At 39.1% G+C, this 15,829-nt stretch overlaps 1 protein-coding gene across 1 annotated transcript in view; it reads left to right on the top strand.

The window, feature by feature from the left end:
* The window catches only part of USH2A (usherin), a 743,449-nt gene that overhangs the window by 587,537 nt on the left and 140,083 nt on the right, over positions 1-15,829 (top strand). Inside the window, exons 52-55 of the mRNA XM_070501449.1 lie at positions 378-582; positions 6,417-6,614; positions 7,135-7,289; positions 9,293-9,491. Of these exons, the coding sequence (XP_070357550.1) occupies positions 378-582; positions 6,417-6,614; positions 7,135-7,289; positions 9,293-9,491 (757 nt within the window). The remainder of the gene's footprint in view (positions 1-377; positions 583-6,416; positions 6,615-7,134; positions 7,290-9,292; positions 9,492-15,829) is intronic.

Below are 15,829 nucleotides of genomic sequence, written 5' to 3'. Positions count from 1 at the left end.
TTAAGGTGTATCTACTAAGTGTAAGGCATTTGCAGGTGTTATCTCATTTGATTCACACAACAACCTTGCGTGGTAAATCTAATTTCCATTTTCTCACTGAAAAAGCTGAGCCTTTGAGAACATTAGCGACTTGCTCAAGGTCACAGAACTAGAAAGTTGCAAAATTGAATTTTGAATCCACATCTGTGCCATTTCAAAGTAACTGTTCTTTCTAGTGTACAGAATATGTTCATTTCTTCTAATGAATGTTAAGATATGCATTCATGAACTAGGGGGAAGAAAATTTCATTTGAAAATTGTTAAAACCTACCCCATGTGTCTAAATGAAATTTAAAATCCTCTTCTCCCTCTCTCCCCATCTCTAACACTTGACTTAGGAACCCACAGAGTGCCGGACTCTCTGCCCAGCATCCATGGAAGCCACAGCGCATTGTGACAGGTGTGATTTCAACTTTACCAGTCACGTATGTACTGTGATAAGAGGATCTCACAATTCTACGGGGAAAACGTCAGTCGAAGAAGTATGCTCATCTGCGGAAGAGACAGTTCATACAGGAAGTGTAAACACATTCTCCTTTACAGGTAACAGAAAGGGAGCCCCCTGCCCCTAGCTTAGAAGGGGTAGCGAAAAGCTACAGAAAATACAGATTAATTTCTCTCCGACATCATCTCCCTTCTTAACCTACTATCAATTAATTCCATCATACTTGTGGTCCAGCTAGTTACAAGATAATTAAAGGCATAATCTGGATTTGTTCAAAGTTAGTAGTTTAAAATTTTTTAAAGGCTAACTTTAAATAAGGATGTATAGTATTTTAAAGTAAATCTGTAGAGAATGAAGAACAGAGAAATAAATAAGTTATGTGCCTTTTATGGTGTATCCTGTTAATTTTCAATGAGCCCAAGTTTCTTTCTCAAAAGTTTGAATGCAGACTTTCAAGAAACGCAATGAATGAACGTTGCTATACTTGCCAGGAGAAAAGAGGAAGGATCCTGACTGATCGATAGTGAGACCTGGCAGCATTATTCTGACGAAGGGGCGGACGACTCAGTGTAAAGTCAATTTCCCTTTCCTGATCTTGGGTCTGGGTCCAGAGTAGGCACGCTCCCACAGCCTGGTGTTTCCCCAAGATGGCCATCATCTGAGAACAATAACCTTCAGAGTTATTGAAAAGATTAATTTCCAAGCCCCATCTCAGCCCCCACTGAATTAGCCCAAAATAGTGGTTCTCAGGCCTGGCTGAGCCAAGTGAAAAACACTGTAAAGTTTCGGGTCATCCTCAAAAGAATTCTGCCATCTATTAAATTTTTATTATTCATCCGTGTACTTAAGTCCCTACAGAGTTTGTTTCTGTCTTTTGAAAAATTAAGTGTGAGTGTGTAGCTGTGTGTGTGTCTGTACATATATATATATATCATCTACAATCAAACAGAATACTTTTAAGTGACATAATTCAAGCAAGCTAAGGTTAAATAAACAAAAAACTGTTCTATTCTATCAGGACTCATTATTCTGCCTTGTATTCAACCAATGATGGGCGATGATGGCAAACCTCAGGCATGCAAAAAGTAAGGCAAGATACTTGGATGGGAGAGCATAGACTAAGGAGGAAGGAAAGAATAAAGTTTATTGACCATTATTTAGTTCCAGGGCTTTGCTAGGTGCTTTAAAACCTTACGTTAATTTACCCAGAAAGCAATCAGGTAAGTATGATCATTTCACAGATGAGGAAACTGACACTCAGATCTGTGAAAGTAACTTGCTGTGGTAAGAAGTCAGATTCAAACCATGTCATCGTCAAGAGCTGCAGATTGACAAGACTCCACATGGTAGAGGTGCTCGTTTCAGAGAGCTCCAAGCCTCCTTCAAGCTGTTCCTTCCACCTGAAATATCCTCCTTCACCATCATACTCAAGGCCTAGGGCAAGATTCATGTCCTGGGTGCAGGCATCCCAAGTCCAGGCCCCTGTCTCCTCTGTGTACATCGTCACAACATTCACCACCTCACCATGTGTCTTATGCATTCGTCCCATCTTTCCTACTAGATGGAAATATCCATGTGAATAGGACATCCTCGTTCACCTTCATTTTGGGGTTTAGCACACTGTAAGCATGCAAAAAAATACTTACTGGAATACATTTCACTGGGAGAGGCCTCAGGATAGAGGCCACTTATCTACCCCTCCAATGTCCTCCCACCCCCAGTATAGATTTAAGTCAGGGACCCCCATTTAAAAATGATTGGCTTTCACGACTTAAGTGCCCATTAACAGATGAATGGATAAAGAATACATGGTATGTATCTATCTGTCTGTCTCTATACATGGGTACACACACACACACAATGGAATAGTACTCAGCCATAAAAAGGATGAAATCTTGCCATTTGTGATAACATGGACAGACCTTGAGGGTATTGTGCTAAGTGAAATGTCAAAGAAAGACAAATACCATAGGATGTCATTTATCTAAAAGATTTTTTAAAAAAACTATAACAAACAAACACATAGATACAGAGGCCAGATAGGTGGTTACCAGAGGGGAAGGCAGTCAGGAGAGAGCAAAAGGAGGACAGGGGACATTTGTATGCTGACGGATGCAAACTAGAATTTTGGTGGTAAATACGAGGTAGTCTAAATGGAAGTCGAAGTATAATGATGTACACCTGAAATTTATATAATGTTACACACCAATGTTACCTCAATAAAAAAATAAATAAATAAATTCCTTTCCAACTATGAAAAAAATTTGAAAATAAACTTAAATAAAAATGATTGGGTTTCCATCTAAGACAGTTCCCTACTTTTTTCTGCTCTTTGTAATCAAGGTCAAGATTTTGAAGGGCTTTTGAGACATATTTGCAATAGCCTTTCCAGCAGAGAATAGATGTTTCCACCTAATGATATAATATTATGAGGGATTTTAACATCCATATTTCATATTTCTTTGCCTACCAGAAAAATACTATAAATCGCATAGGAAAAATAACAAAATTTTCTTTCTCATGAAAAAAATTAAGCATTCAAGTGATGCTAAAACAAATTCCATTGAGATCAATTTAGACTAAGAAGTCAGCCTTTTTTAGAAACTTACAGTTAAAAACTGGCGCTACCAATGCTGATCAGAATTCATTCATTCATACAGTCATTCATTTATCAAAAAACAATTATCAAATCCTTGCCAATAACCAGTTACTATACTAGGACCAATAGCTATAAAGACAAACTAATTTCCATCAGGAATTTGAAGACTATGAAAAGACAGGAAAATAAATACATAATTCCACCATAATGTGAGAAATGGTGTGCATGTAAGTACTATGATAAAAGTAAGCAGAGGATGCTTTTGAAGAGGACTGCCAAGACACCTAGCCCACATTGGAGAGGTTAGGCAAGGCTTCGAGAAGGATATTATGCCTGAGTGGAGAACTGAAGGACAAGCAGGAGCCTGTCAGGTTAAGAGAAGGTAGGCAAGGCAGACAGCAACATGTGCAAAGGACACAAAGCAAGAGAAAGCCCAGTAGCTTTGAAAAACATGTCCCTCAATACGGATGGAGTACACATAGGAGAGAGAAAGTCATGGAGATAAGGCCCCAGAGCAGGGCTTAGATTGTGACGGCCTTTTACTCCACGCTAAACAATTTGGCTTTATGCAGCAATGAGTAAATACTGAATGAAGCTTTTTAACCAATGGGATGACACAATCGCATATGCATTTTTGAAGGATGACTCTGTTGGCTAAAGAAATGATTGAAGACAAGTATGTATGGGACAATTAAGCAATTAAAAGTAAATGTTGAACATATATACCCCCAAAAAACCCCAAACCCTCTGTTATTGGAAGATTAGCCCCATGTAACATACAGAACAATATTGAGGTAGAGAGTCTCAAAAAAGAAAAGTGGTTGTTGCCAGGGGTGGAGGGTAGGGGGTGGTAGAAATGTGTAAAGGTGGTCAAAAGCTACAAACTTCCAGTTATAAAATAAATAAGTTTTGTGGATGTAATATACAGCATGGTGATTATAGTTAATAATATTGTATTGTGTGTTTGAGGGTTGTTAAAAGAGTATATCTTAAAAGTTGTCATTACAAGAAAAAAATTATAACTATATGAGGTGAGGGATGTTAACTTATTCTGGTGATCATTTCGCAATGTGCATATATCAAATCATTATGTTGTACTCTTTAAACTAATGCAATGTTGTATGTCAATTTCATCTCAATAAAACTGGAAATTTACATATTTTAAAAAAGAGGAGTTGGGAGCCCACCTGGTGGCTATTGATTAAGCTTGAGTGCTCTGCTTCGGCAGCCCCAGGTTCACAGGTTTCGATCCCAGGTGCAGACCTACACACCACTCATCAAGCCGTGCTGTGGCAGCATCCCACGTACAAAATAGAGAAACTGGAAATTCTGGCAAAGAAAGAAAAGAGCTCCGAGAAGTGAGATTATTGAGGGGAAGCAAAATTTCAACAAATACTTACTCATGTGAAAAGCAAAAGTATACTTTTATGGCCTGGGAGCAATTTTGAAAGACCAGGCCCCCCAGGAAAACAAAGACACAAGGAGGAAAGAGAAGAGAGTAAAAAGGAGAAGAATGTAAAGCAGTAAAGGAAGGAATAGGGCAGCCCGCAGGGAGAGCTGCCACCACCGAAATTGGAAATGGTGATGTGGGCTTGAAGACTATGCAAGAACAGTTACTAGCAATGTATAGTTTAGAGATTCAAAAATATATGACCATCTGTGGGCAGCTCAGTGCCACAGAGTCATTCAGGGAGCCAGATTCCTTTCATTTTTTGGCTTATCATGCTTCTGGTGCCACCCTCATCCACGTGGTGCAGCCTGAGTTCCCACAACATCCTAGTTCCAGCCCATCCAGAGGCTAAGAATGGTCATGGAATGGGACCAGCCTGATGGCATTAGCCCCACTCATCAAGCCATGCTATGGCAGGCATCCCACAAATAAAATAGAGGAAGATGTTCACTGATGTTAGCTCAGGGCTAATCTTCCTCAAAAAGGAAAGAAAGAAAAAGGTAAATGTCTGGTTCTCCAATGCATGTGCCTCCCCCTCAAAAAACATTAAAAAAAAAAAGAATGCCAATGGAAGGCAAGTGATTTCCTCTAAAAGGTGATGCACGCATTGCCCACATCACTTCCATGCTCCTTCCGTTGTTGAGATCTGAGTCATGTGACCACACCAACCTGCAAAGAACACTGGGAAATGTAGTCTCTAGCCAGGAGTTCTGTGACTAGGACAACAGGGAAAGCTGGGGACCCACTGATGGTCATGACAGATACCTTCTTACCAGGGCAAATGGAAACAGAGGATTCTCCCTTATTTGTATAGCAATTTACATTTTCTGATGTTCTGCCACATAACTTATTGCATTTTATTTTCATACCAATTCTATAAAGTAGGTAGAGGACGGTTTATTGTAAGGAGATGCATGTAAAGAGAATGTGATCAAATAACCCAACTGGATGGACTGAGCATCAAATCTGAGTCTGATGGCGACAGAGCAGGTGGTCAGGCAGCCAAGGAGGAGGACCTGCTCTTCGGATCCTCCGTCTGAGAAAGGATCCTCCAGAAACCACCACCCAAAAGTACATATGTACATACATAGTCAGAAATCACAAGATTAAATGAGTGGAAAATAGATTCAAATAATTAGACTTTCAGGTAATATTTTTGGTAAATTTGTAGCATTTGTAATTCTGAAGTTATTAAAGTTTAAAACCAATCTAAGACTTTTGGGACCGTTGAATCACATGGATGATTATCTAATAAAGGTTTTGCCAGTCCCAAAAGCTCAGCAGGTCAGTTTTGTCGTTTTAACTAGATTGGTGGTTTTGGTTTTGGTCTCAATTCTGGCTTGTAGGAGGACAGAGGTGGTTTATAGTGGAGCGTGCATTCATTTTTCTTCACTGACCATGATAAGCTAAATTTCAAGGCCTTTATTTCATAACAACTACATTATAACTCATATAATAATTTAATAAAGTAATATTAACAATGTAATCATTGGTAAAATTTATAATAAAACTGTAAAAGAATGTTGGCAAATCTGCCTCACACAGAAGTAAAGAGAAATGAACTTGTGAAGCGTTAGCGCTTAATATACATTAGTCTGGAGCTTATACTTTTCACCATTTCTTTAATGCGTTCATATTTCTCTGTTCAGAAAAGGTGAATTCTATTCTACACAACTCCATGTTTCTGCGCCTAACAAACACTTAAAAGGTTTTTTTGTGATTTAGAAAATAAAAATATTAAAGTGTTATTTACACAATGGGATTAGAGCACTAAGCATTTATTTTTAAAAGCTTGAAGGTTTTGACATTCACTTTCAATATGATGGTAAAAAATTAAAATTAAAACAAAACCTCACTGTCCGATTTATTTTATGTCTTTCCAGATAGGAACCTGGAGCCCTACATGACATATGAGTACAGGATTTCTGCGTGGAACAGCTATGGGCGAGCATTCAGCAGAGCTGTTAGAGCCAGCACGAAAGAAGATGTACCTCAAGGAGTGGGTCCCCCCAGGTGGACCAAAATGGACAATCTTGAAGATGTGATAGTCTTAAACTGGAAGAAACCTATACAACCAAATGGTATTAAGCTACTTTTAAAATAAAAAATAACATAATCTTGTAAATCCATAAGGAAATTGAAATGAATGGAATCTACGTTTAATTGGCATGCATCTAATCACTAAAAAGTATTTGTTAATAAAGGGAACTTTAGGTACGTGCCAACTAATCCATTTTGTGAAATAGGTCTCAGAAATTTTTAGCCCAAAAAATTTTTTGCTTGAATCCCAGCGTATATTTGAGCTGCTTTTAAACAAGCAAAGCGTGTTAAGGAAAGGCAAACTAGTTTTAATATTGAAAATTGATTTGTTTGTTAGTGAGGGGAAATAAACAAATGACTCTTTGATTATCTATGTCAAGAATCCATCCCCATAAGTGTGGGTATAATTAAGAACTGCTTGAACATAGCAATATAACAGCAAATTAAAACTAAACAATGGTAGAGTATCTCATTTCTTCAGAACGCTAAGACGTGTAAGTTGGTTGCAAATAGTTAAAATGATGTGGCACTCAAATACAGGCATTTCTCTGCCTCTTTTAGGTCCTATTATTTATTACATTCTTCTCCGAAATGGAATTGAACGCTTTCGGGGACCATCACTGAGCTTCTCCGATACAAAGGGAATTCAGCCATTTCAGGAATATTCATACGAGCTCAAAGCTTGCACAGTTGCTGGCTGTGCCACCAGCAGCAAGGTAAGGGGAGTTTGCCCAAACTCTGGACAGAAGTACCCATTCCGAAGACTATATGAATGTCCAGGTTGTGAGTGATTCTTCCAATGACAGAAAACAATGTCCTCCTCAAAATGCATTAAGTTGGGTGTTCATGTGGCATCTCTACCGACTGCTAATATTTAAGACTTAAAGAAAAATCACAGGAAGAGAGATTTATCCAAATAGTGTTTCATTAATAAACAAAGAAAACTTGCACCAATATTATTCTCTTTATCACACTTTTCCTCCAGCAGCTATTTTTAGATGAGTTTCTATAAATCCATAATAATTCCCAAACCATTCCTCAGTTTAAAAGGGTTTCTATTTAAATATCATTTCAACGAAAATTACCTGCTCTTGAAAAACATAGAAAAGGGCAAAAGAGGCTGGCCTAGAAAATAAAATAGTTCCAAGGCTTCTGCAACAGCCTTGGCAAGAAATAACGAAGACTAGAACTCAAGCAACAGGGGTCAGAATGGAAAATATCAGAAAGATACAACAGATATTGGGGGACAAACTGGGGGACTACAGGACTTGGTAGTCAACTGTATGTGAAGGAATAAAAGGGAAGACTCATGGATATTTTCAAGATATCTGGCTGGAGCAGTTTGTGGATTATGGTGCCATTGTGCAAGCAAAGAAAAAAACAAAAGAGGAAGAAGTTAAAAGTAAAGAATCAGATTAAAAATTTTAAAGTTCTTAAAAATATGCTTAAGAGAAGGAGCAGATAGCAGAGTGGTGGAAGAAAATATTTCCACCTTAAGTGAAAATGTCTAGTCAGAAGCTGGATTAAGAAGAGACTGAAGTTTTCTAGAAAGATCTATGAGGGATGTTGAAGCAAGGAATTTGAATGTGGGCATCTAAGGAGAATAGAGAGAGAGACAAAAGCAGAAGACCATGAATGGTGAGCATTGGGAACGCTACCTAATGAAGAAAGAAAATCCACAAAAGCGACTGGGAAGAAACAATCAACGAACTTAGGAGGAAAATAAAGAGCCATTTCACGGAAGCCAACCTAGCCAGAAGAAACCCAGGAGAGACAAACACACATGACAGCTCTGATTCTTCTCATGTGGTTAAAACTTTAGAACAGCATCTTCACATGCTCTACAAGAACCATCCAAATAAAACATTCACTCAGACAGGTTAGCCACAGTGATTGTGTGCAGCTTTTAATTCAACAGACGCCGGGGAACAGCTCTGAGCGTGCCACCATTTAGACAGATGGTGGCTGATTGACCCAATCAAAAGTTAAGGTCCAAACAGTCCTAGAACAATTCTGTGCTTTTTGCACAGACGCAGCTCATGCCTACCAGATGCCCAAATGATTGGTTAAACAGTGGAATCAGAGTCAATTCTATGAAAAAATAAATGCAGCCCGTTTTCCTCCAGAATTATATTTGGACAATGTTGAAGAAATAACTGGTTGATTTATCCAGTTTTCCTTCTCACTTGGTTCTTTGCCTCAAACATTGGTGCCGATGCTATAAAGTCATCCTTGGTTTCTTAGGAAGAATACAGAAAAGTCTGCCCACTTACACTGTTCAAAGCATATTATATGCGAGCAAGTTCACATGTGGGTTTTGCTCCATATTTACTGGTGCTTAAAATGTACAAAATCAGGCTGTTAAAATGCAAAGACACTGATGGTCCATATGGGAGAGAGTTATCAAGAGTTCTCTAGTAAGACGGTCTGCCAGCCAGATTTTACTTGTTTAAATTGAGGGCTGTACTGCCGTCAAAACTGTTGTTGAACCTGTTGTGATAAATGGTAGTCTGAGACTTAATGTAATGTATTCAAGGTCAGATTTCATTGTTTAAATAGGATGGGAGGGAAAGAATAAAAAAAGAGGACTGTTTCTTCAAGCCCCTGCTAATGATATGCCAGGCCAGACAACAACATTTTAAAACAAAAGTGACATTCTCATTGATCAGAATACCTAGTGTACTATTACAATAAATTGCTGTTTAATTTCTGTTTTCAGGTAGTTGCGGCTACGACCCGAGGAGTTCCGCAGAGCATCCTGCCACCCAGAGTCACAGCCACCAGTGCAGAGACTCTGCATTTGATCTGGAGCGTCCCTGAGAAACCAAATGGCGTCATTAAAGAGTATCAGCTCAGGCAGCTTGGAAAAGGTCTCATCTACACCGACACCACTGACAGGAGACAGCATACGGTCACAGGTAAAAAAAAAAAAAAGGAGGAACGCCTACTGGAGGAGTCTGTCATTGTGGTTAGGGAGGCAAAGCAGCCCAGCATCCCAGGGGTGTGCGTTTGATATATGAGGTCACTTCGAAAGGACGTGTTCTCTTGACATATGGTCAGGTCCCACTTATCCATGCTAATAGAAGAGCCCACACTGGCAGCAATAAGCCACAACAGCAGATAACTTCAGAAATAATTTATATTTGGCTTTGATATGCATTATGTGTAGGGTTTTTGCATCAGTATTAACTTGTTTTTTCAGACAAACAGTAAGATGCATTTTCATTCCCCAAGGATGTGCTCACAGATAAGGGGATGAGGATAGCCAGGAATGTACTGGAAGGCAGAGGAAAATCAGCCAGAGTCTAACATTTATCTACTAATTAGGTAATTAATACACATAATAGTTGACAGTTGACTGTGACAATTTGTTGTTTTTATTATTATCATTAATTAGTAGTAATTGTATTATTTTTATTATTATAACATTATTTATTATAATTAGCTTTAAAAATATAATAATAGGGAGCCAGCTGGGTGGCGCGGTGGTTAAAAGTTCTCACGTTCCGCTTCGGTGGCCCAGGGTTCACCAATTTGGATCCTGGGTGCAGACCTATGCACCTCTTGTCAAGCCATACTAAGGCAGGTGTCCCACATATAAAGTAGAGGAAGATGGGCATGGATGTTAGATCAGGGCCAGTCTTCCTCAGCAAAGAAGAGGAAGATTGGCAGCAGATGTTAGCTCGGGGCTAATCTTCCTCAAAATAAAAATAATAAGAGTACAGCATAATAGTAAAACGTTAGATAATTACTAGGAGTGACTATAATAATAATTAACTTGTTTTAGCTCGAAGGTCACTTCCAGAGAGCAGGGAAGCATTTTCCAACTTCCACAGTCTAGAGGGCCTTCTCTAAGACACCGCCGTGTCACCTTGTTGTGTTTTCGTCATAGACCTCTGGCTGCCTGATATTTCCCTGTTTGTATTTTATTTGCCTTTCTATGTCTTCCGCCTGCTGGAATGTAAGCTCCAGGATTGCAGAGACCTTCTCTACCTAGTTCAATACTGTACCTCAAGCACCGAGAACAATCCTTGACACATCAGTAGGCGCTAAATAAACGTTTGAGGAACAAGTGAATTGCATATGCCAAATATCGTCCAAGCACTTCTCACGTACTATCTAAGTTCATTCTCATCCCAAACCTATGGAGTAGAGAGAATTATTACTCAATTTTACAGAAAAGAGTATTTTGAGAGATTAAGTAACTTAGTTCATTATTCGGATCTGTTGTATCATCCTGAACAGTCGTGTCAGTTTAGATCCTGAGACCACAGGCAAGAGTTGACAAACTTTTCCTTTTTCCCTCTGGTCAGCAGCCTCCCTTCTCGTGAATGAATGCTCTCCTTCCGTTGGACCTCACACCTCGCAGGGGGCATTAATATTAGAGTTAATGAAACTCACAGAGAAGTGCAGAGAAACCTGGAAGAGTGTGCCTGAGTTTTCCTTAAAGGAGGCACAGGCTACTCTACACAGGTGGAAAAATAAACTCGTAGTGATTTGCTCTTAATTCCACAATTCCCTGACACACAAGCGAGCATTCATTGACAGATATCCGCTGTTTTCCAGAAGTACCATGCGCCTGAGGAAGGTGCTTAATAAATATTTGCAGAGCAGCACATTTCATTCCTTATCTGAAGATCCTGCGCCAAATCAATGATAATGGGCATGAGAAAAGCCCTCATCAGTTCAGATGATCAAATTTCTTCCTTATATCTCATTTCACTGAAAATGAAAATAATCACGCATAATTGAAATAATGTTTTACACAATAAAAACTTACATTTCTATGGTGCTTTGTAATTTTAAAGAACTCTTTGCATTTTGACTCACTTGATTCTCATCACATCCCTATAAGATAAGTGCGGGATTTGAAAGATGAAGATGAAATCTGACCTACTTAGGGTACCCAAGGCATTCCCTGCCTCCATCTAAAAGGAAATCTGAACAGTGTTTCATTCCAATTGGGTGTTGCCTGCTTGCTATGTTCTAGATAGTACACTAAGCGCTCTAAAATAAGCTTGCTGGTCTTAAGAAGCTCCCAGGAATAGGGAGCACTGACAAGTTAAGGAGGAGCTACAAATACAGTGAAATTGATGCTACAACAGACATGCCCCAACATACAGGATGCAGAGGGGAAAATTAAAAGAATGACTTGGAGTGGACAATAAATGTTAGTTAGAGAGTTTTGAAAGCCAAATTAAGGCACCTTAACACTTTGTATCAGTAAAGATTTCATAACAAACTGAGATACAAGGTTAAGAAATGTTCTTCTTCTTGCAATATCTGCCTGCTTAACCAGCACGGGCTTTGGACTGTTGCCAGTTGTGCTGGTTTGCATTGTTTAGAAACCAGCATTTATATGCCAACAGACCAAAGTCAATTGTAATGTTCAAACCAACAGGATTGAGAACCTCATCAACTATAAAATAATGCAAAGGTTTTTCTTTAAGCGCCTTCATTCCACCAGTTCTTTCTTCCGTTGTCATTTTTAATCGATGTTTTCACATCAGGGGGGATTTCATACACGTCACTTGATGCCAGAATTCATCTTTTATTAGAATCAATATTTTCAAATTTTTTTCCATGGAATTTTACTTTTTACAAAATTATAAAATGGAAAGAAGAGGCTGGTCTGGTGGCATAGTGATTAAGGTTACACGCTCCGCTTTGGCGGCCCAGAGTTTGCAGGTTGGATCTCAGGCACAGACCTACACAATGCTCATCAAGCCATGCTGTGGCAGCATCCTGCATACAAAATAGAGGAAGATGGGCACAGATGTTAGCTCAGGGTAAATCTTCCTCAAGCAAAAAAAAAAAAAAATGGAAAGAAGCCATTAGAATTCATTTGGTCCATCCCTCTGTACTGTTTTAAATAGATTTAGAGAGTACTTCACTTTGGTTTTACAGACCTAAAGAAAGATTTCTTTGTGGGATAAGGAAATAGGCCCTCATTCAACAAAACCTTACAAAAAAAAGTATGGAGCTACCTATACGCAGTTCCTATGGGGCAGGAATGGTACTAGGCATTAGATAAGCTAAAACCTGAGGTCTACATAGTATTAATGCTTTTTATCTGCCAGGGAACATTCAGTTCCATGGTTAGCTGACTGACCAAATTCTAGTACAGAAGGATCTTATGATGTGAATGACTGTTTCATTGAGTTTGTGGGGTCAGAATTTGCCACCCCAAAATGTGTCTCTTTGGCTTGATTATTTTTAAGGACAAAAGACTCTGAAAGAAACTTTGACCTTCCCCCTAACTGCCTAAAAGTTTTAAGATAGAAGGCCTGTTTCAGGAAGAGAACTCTAGGTGTGGCAGACAGGAAGGCAGGAAGGCCCATTTCTATCAAAGTTTTCTCTTGGGTCCCACTGTCTATAGATGGCTCAGCAAATATTTGTTTACCAGACATTTGCTTTTCCATCTTCATGTGAATTACCTTCCTCCCCTTTGAAGTCCCAAACCACTACCCACAACATGTTCCTTTGTCTTTAACTCAAGATGGTATTTAAGGTGGTGGCTTCAGTCGTTTTGGCAAGTTAATCTGTTTTTCTGGGTTTCTCCCATGTATGCATGTTATTAAATTTGTTTGATTTTCTCCTGTTACTCTGTCTCATGTCAATTTAATTCTTGGAGCAGCCAGGAGAACCCAGAGGGTAGAGGAACAGTTCTTCCTCCCCTTCAAGTTCATAGAATGAACTAAAATAATCACATTTATTTCAGATTCCATCTCAAATATTTGATGGAAGAGCTGCTTGAACCCCCTGGGATAAATGTTTGGATTTTCTCATCATTTCCAAAACCTTGGCATTCCCTAAGTAACAGTGGAACACTAATAAAGCTGTAGCGCAAGTCACCCTGGAGCCTGAAAATCTAGGTCCTTAGCAACGACAGGAGGGAAAACGAGCACCTTGCCTCTGCCCCATTGTCTCCATGCTGATTTTTAATTACATCGAAGCTTTAGAAACACGATCCCGTAAATGCTTTGTGGGAATAGTGGCGCATGCACTCATCATGTGAAATCCATAAATTGCTTATAATCCTCTCAAGATGTTAAAAAAAAAAGCATTAAGTAATTGAAGACAGGAAGTCCTCAGTTAATTATTTAGAGGTGTTATCAATGCTTTAAGTAAACTGAAGCATTTTCTGCTATCTCACTGAGCTGAATACCATAGGGACAAAGGAGAAGCAGCCATCAGCTTCTCATATTCGCTAATGCAAACAGCGCATGGCAGCTTGTCAATAAAAGACCTTTTCATATCATTTATTACTGAACATGTCCACCAACCTGCACAGAACAATTGGGATGTCAGTTATGGCATTGTTTCGCTTTGGGTTACCACGGCTTCATACACAGGCCTCCTAATGTGGGCAGTGGGCTAGAGGACAGAGGGAAAGGATTAACTAAATAATTAGGGCCACTGAGAACGACATGAATTAATCATGTCCTCTTTAGCAGCAGATATGATAAGGGCTTCTGTGTCTCTTAACTCTAGGGGGAATGTTTTCAAAATAATTCATTAAAAGTTGCTCAGCGTTACATTTCACTTAAGAGGGAAGACTCGCCAGCACTGAGTGAGCAAGGAGACAACAATTTTTCTCTTAGAAGCTCGTGGAAACCTCCTGTGCTAAGATTGCATAAACCCTAACGATGCTGGTTATAACAGAACAGGTACTACTCATGTGCCGACACAGGCATTGTACACATCAGTTTTGAAAAAAGAGAACATAGTTTGACCATTAATATCACAAAATGTGGAAATTGTTTATAAGAGGATTTTACATGTAGATAACTCTAGTATGTGCTCCACAGCATCCTAGACTTCACTCTCATGGTATGTGTTATGCTTTATCACAATATCCTTTGTTCTTGTCTCTGTTCTTCAACCAAGGGGTGAAGTTTTTAAGGACAGAGACAACAGCCTCCTGTTTGTCATTATATCATATATACTGTGATAGGCACCTATCACAGTACTTACCTTATACGAAGTGTTCAAAAGAGGTTTTTGAATGAGTGCATGTTGAATAATAAACTAGTATGTGAAAGATTTCATTTCATTTTGACCAGATACAAAAAATATACTGTCAAACACATGTCAACCTCAAGTAGGCGTGGCTACATACTTGGCAGGGCCCAGGGCAAAATGAAAATGCAGGGCCCCTTGTTCAAAACTTAAGAATTTCAAGACCATAGAAGCAGAGCATTGAATCAAGCACAGGCTTCTTCTAAGCATGGGAGCTTGGGTCAGCACAGGTCACATGCCCGTGAAGCCAGCCCTGATCTCTGGCAATCTGGATTTATTGGCAGTGTATTTCTCTAATTGAAACAGGGAGGAGGAAAACTAGGATGATGATCGTGTCCTCAGACCAGCTTCAGGAGCTGCTTCTGTATCTGTGTGTAACGCTCTGCCCTGTGTTTCCCCCAGCTACGACCTGACCACTGACCACCAAGCCTCAGACCTGTGAAAACTGATATAACAATTCATTTTATTGCCGTTTTTCCAACTCTGAGGACAACTTGATGCCTGACAACTTGCCAAAAAAAAAAAAAATAGCACAGCATCAGCCACTATTTCTTACTTTTTAAAAATATTCTTATAGATACAATTTTATAGCCAAAGAATTATAGTCAACAGCTGCTTGGACACTCATTTTCCAAGGAAAAAAGTTTCCTCTGAAATCCCAGATATTCCAAGATGCTTTGTCTGGGCGACCACGACTTCTGTTTCGTCCCAACAGTTCTATCCAACACCTGCTGTCCGTGAGATGCGTGTCCTTGTTGTCGAGCATTCCAGCAGCATCAGACTTTGCTGCCACTTGATGCCACATTTTGTTTCTAGAGAACAACACTCTGCCTGAAAATGTAGGGTAAAAGTGGCTCAGTCTAGTATAGTACAACACCAGACTCAAGAGAAGAAAAGTATTTGTTAAAATAGAGTTACCAAAATCAAAAAAAGGGTCTTTCCTTGGACTATCTTCATAATAAGCTTAATGTTGATCTGTATTTGCAAAGAGTCTGCCAACGACATAACTCATCTATGAAGTGCTTCTTGGGATGAATCTGATCACTAAAATATTGAGTAGAGGGGCCTAAGCTACGGCTTAGAATTTCACATAAAATATACAATTAATAAATATATAATTACAAAATATAGAATCATGCAAATAAGCCTGTAGCAAGTAGTCAGAACCAAAAGTTATGAAGTTATCTCACAGGCATTTACATTGCAGGAGCCCCTTTGTTTTGATGTATTCATG

The sequence above is a fragment of the Equus asinus genome, chromosome 30, assembly GCF_041296235.1.
Source record: "Equus asinus isolate D_3611 breed Donkey chromosome 30, EquAss-T2T_v2, whole genome shotgun sequence".
Lineage (NCBI taxonomy): Eukaryota > Metazoa > Chordata > Mammalia > Perissodactyla > Equidae > Equus > Equus asinus.
Note: the sequence above shows the minus strand (reverse complement) of the source record. Positions and strands in the feature narration are given on the sequence as shown.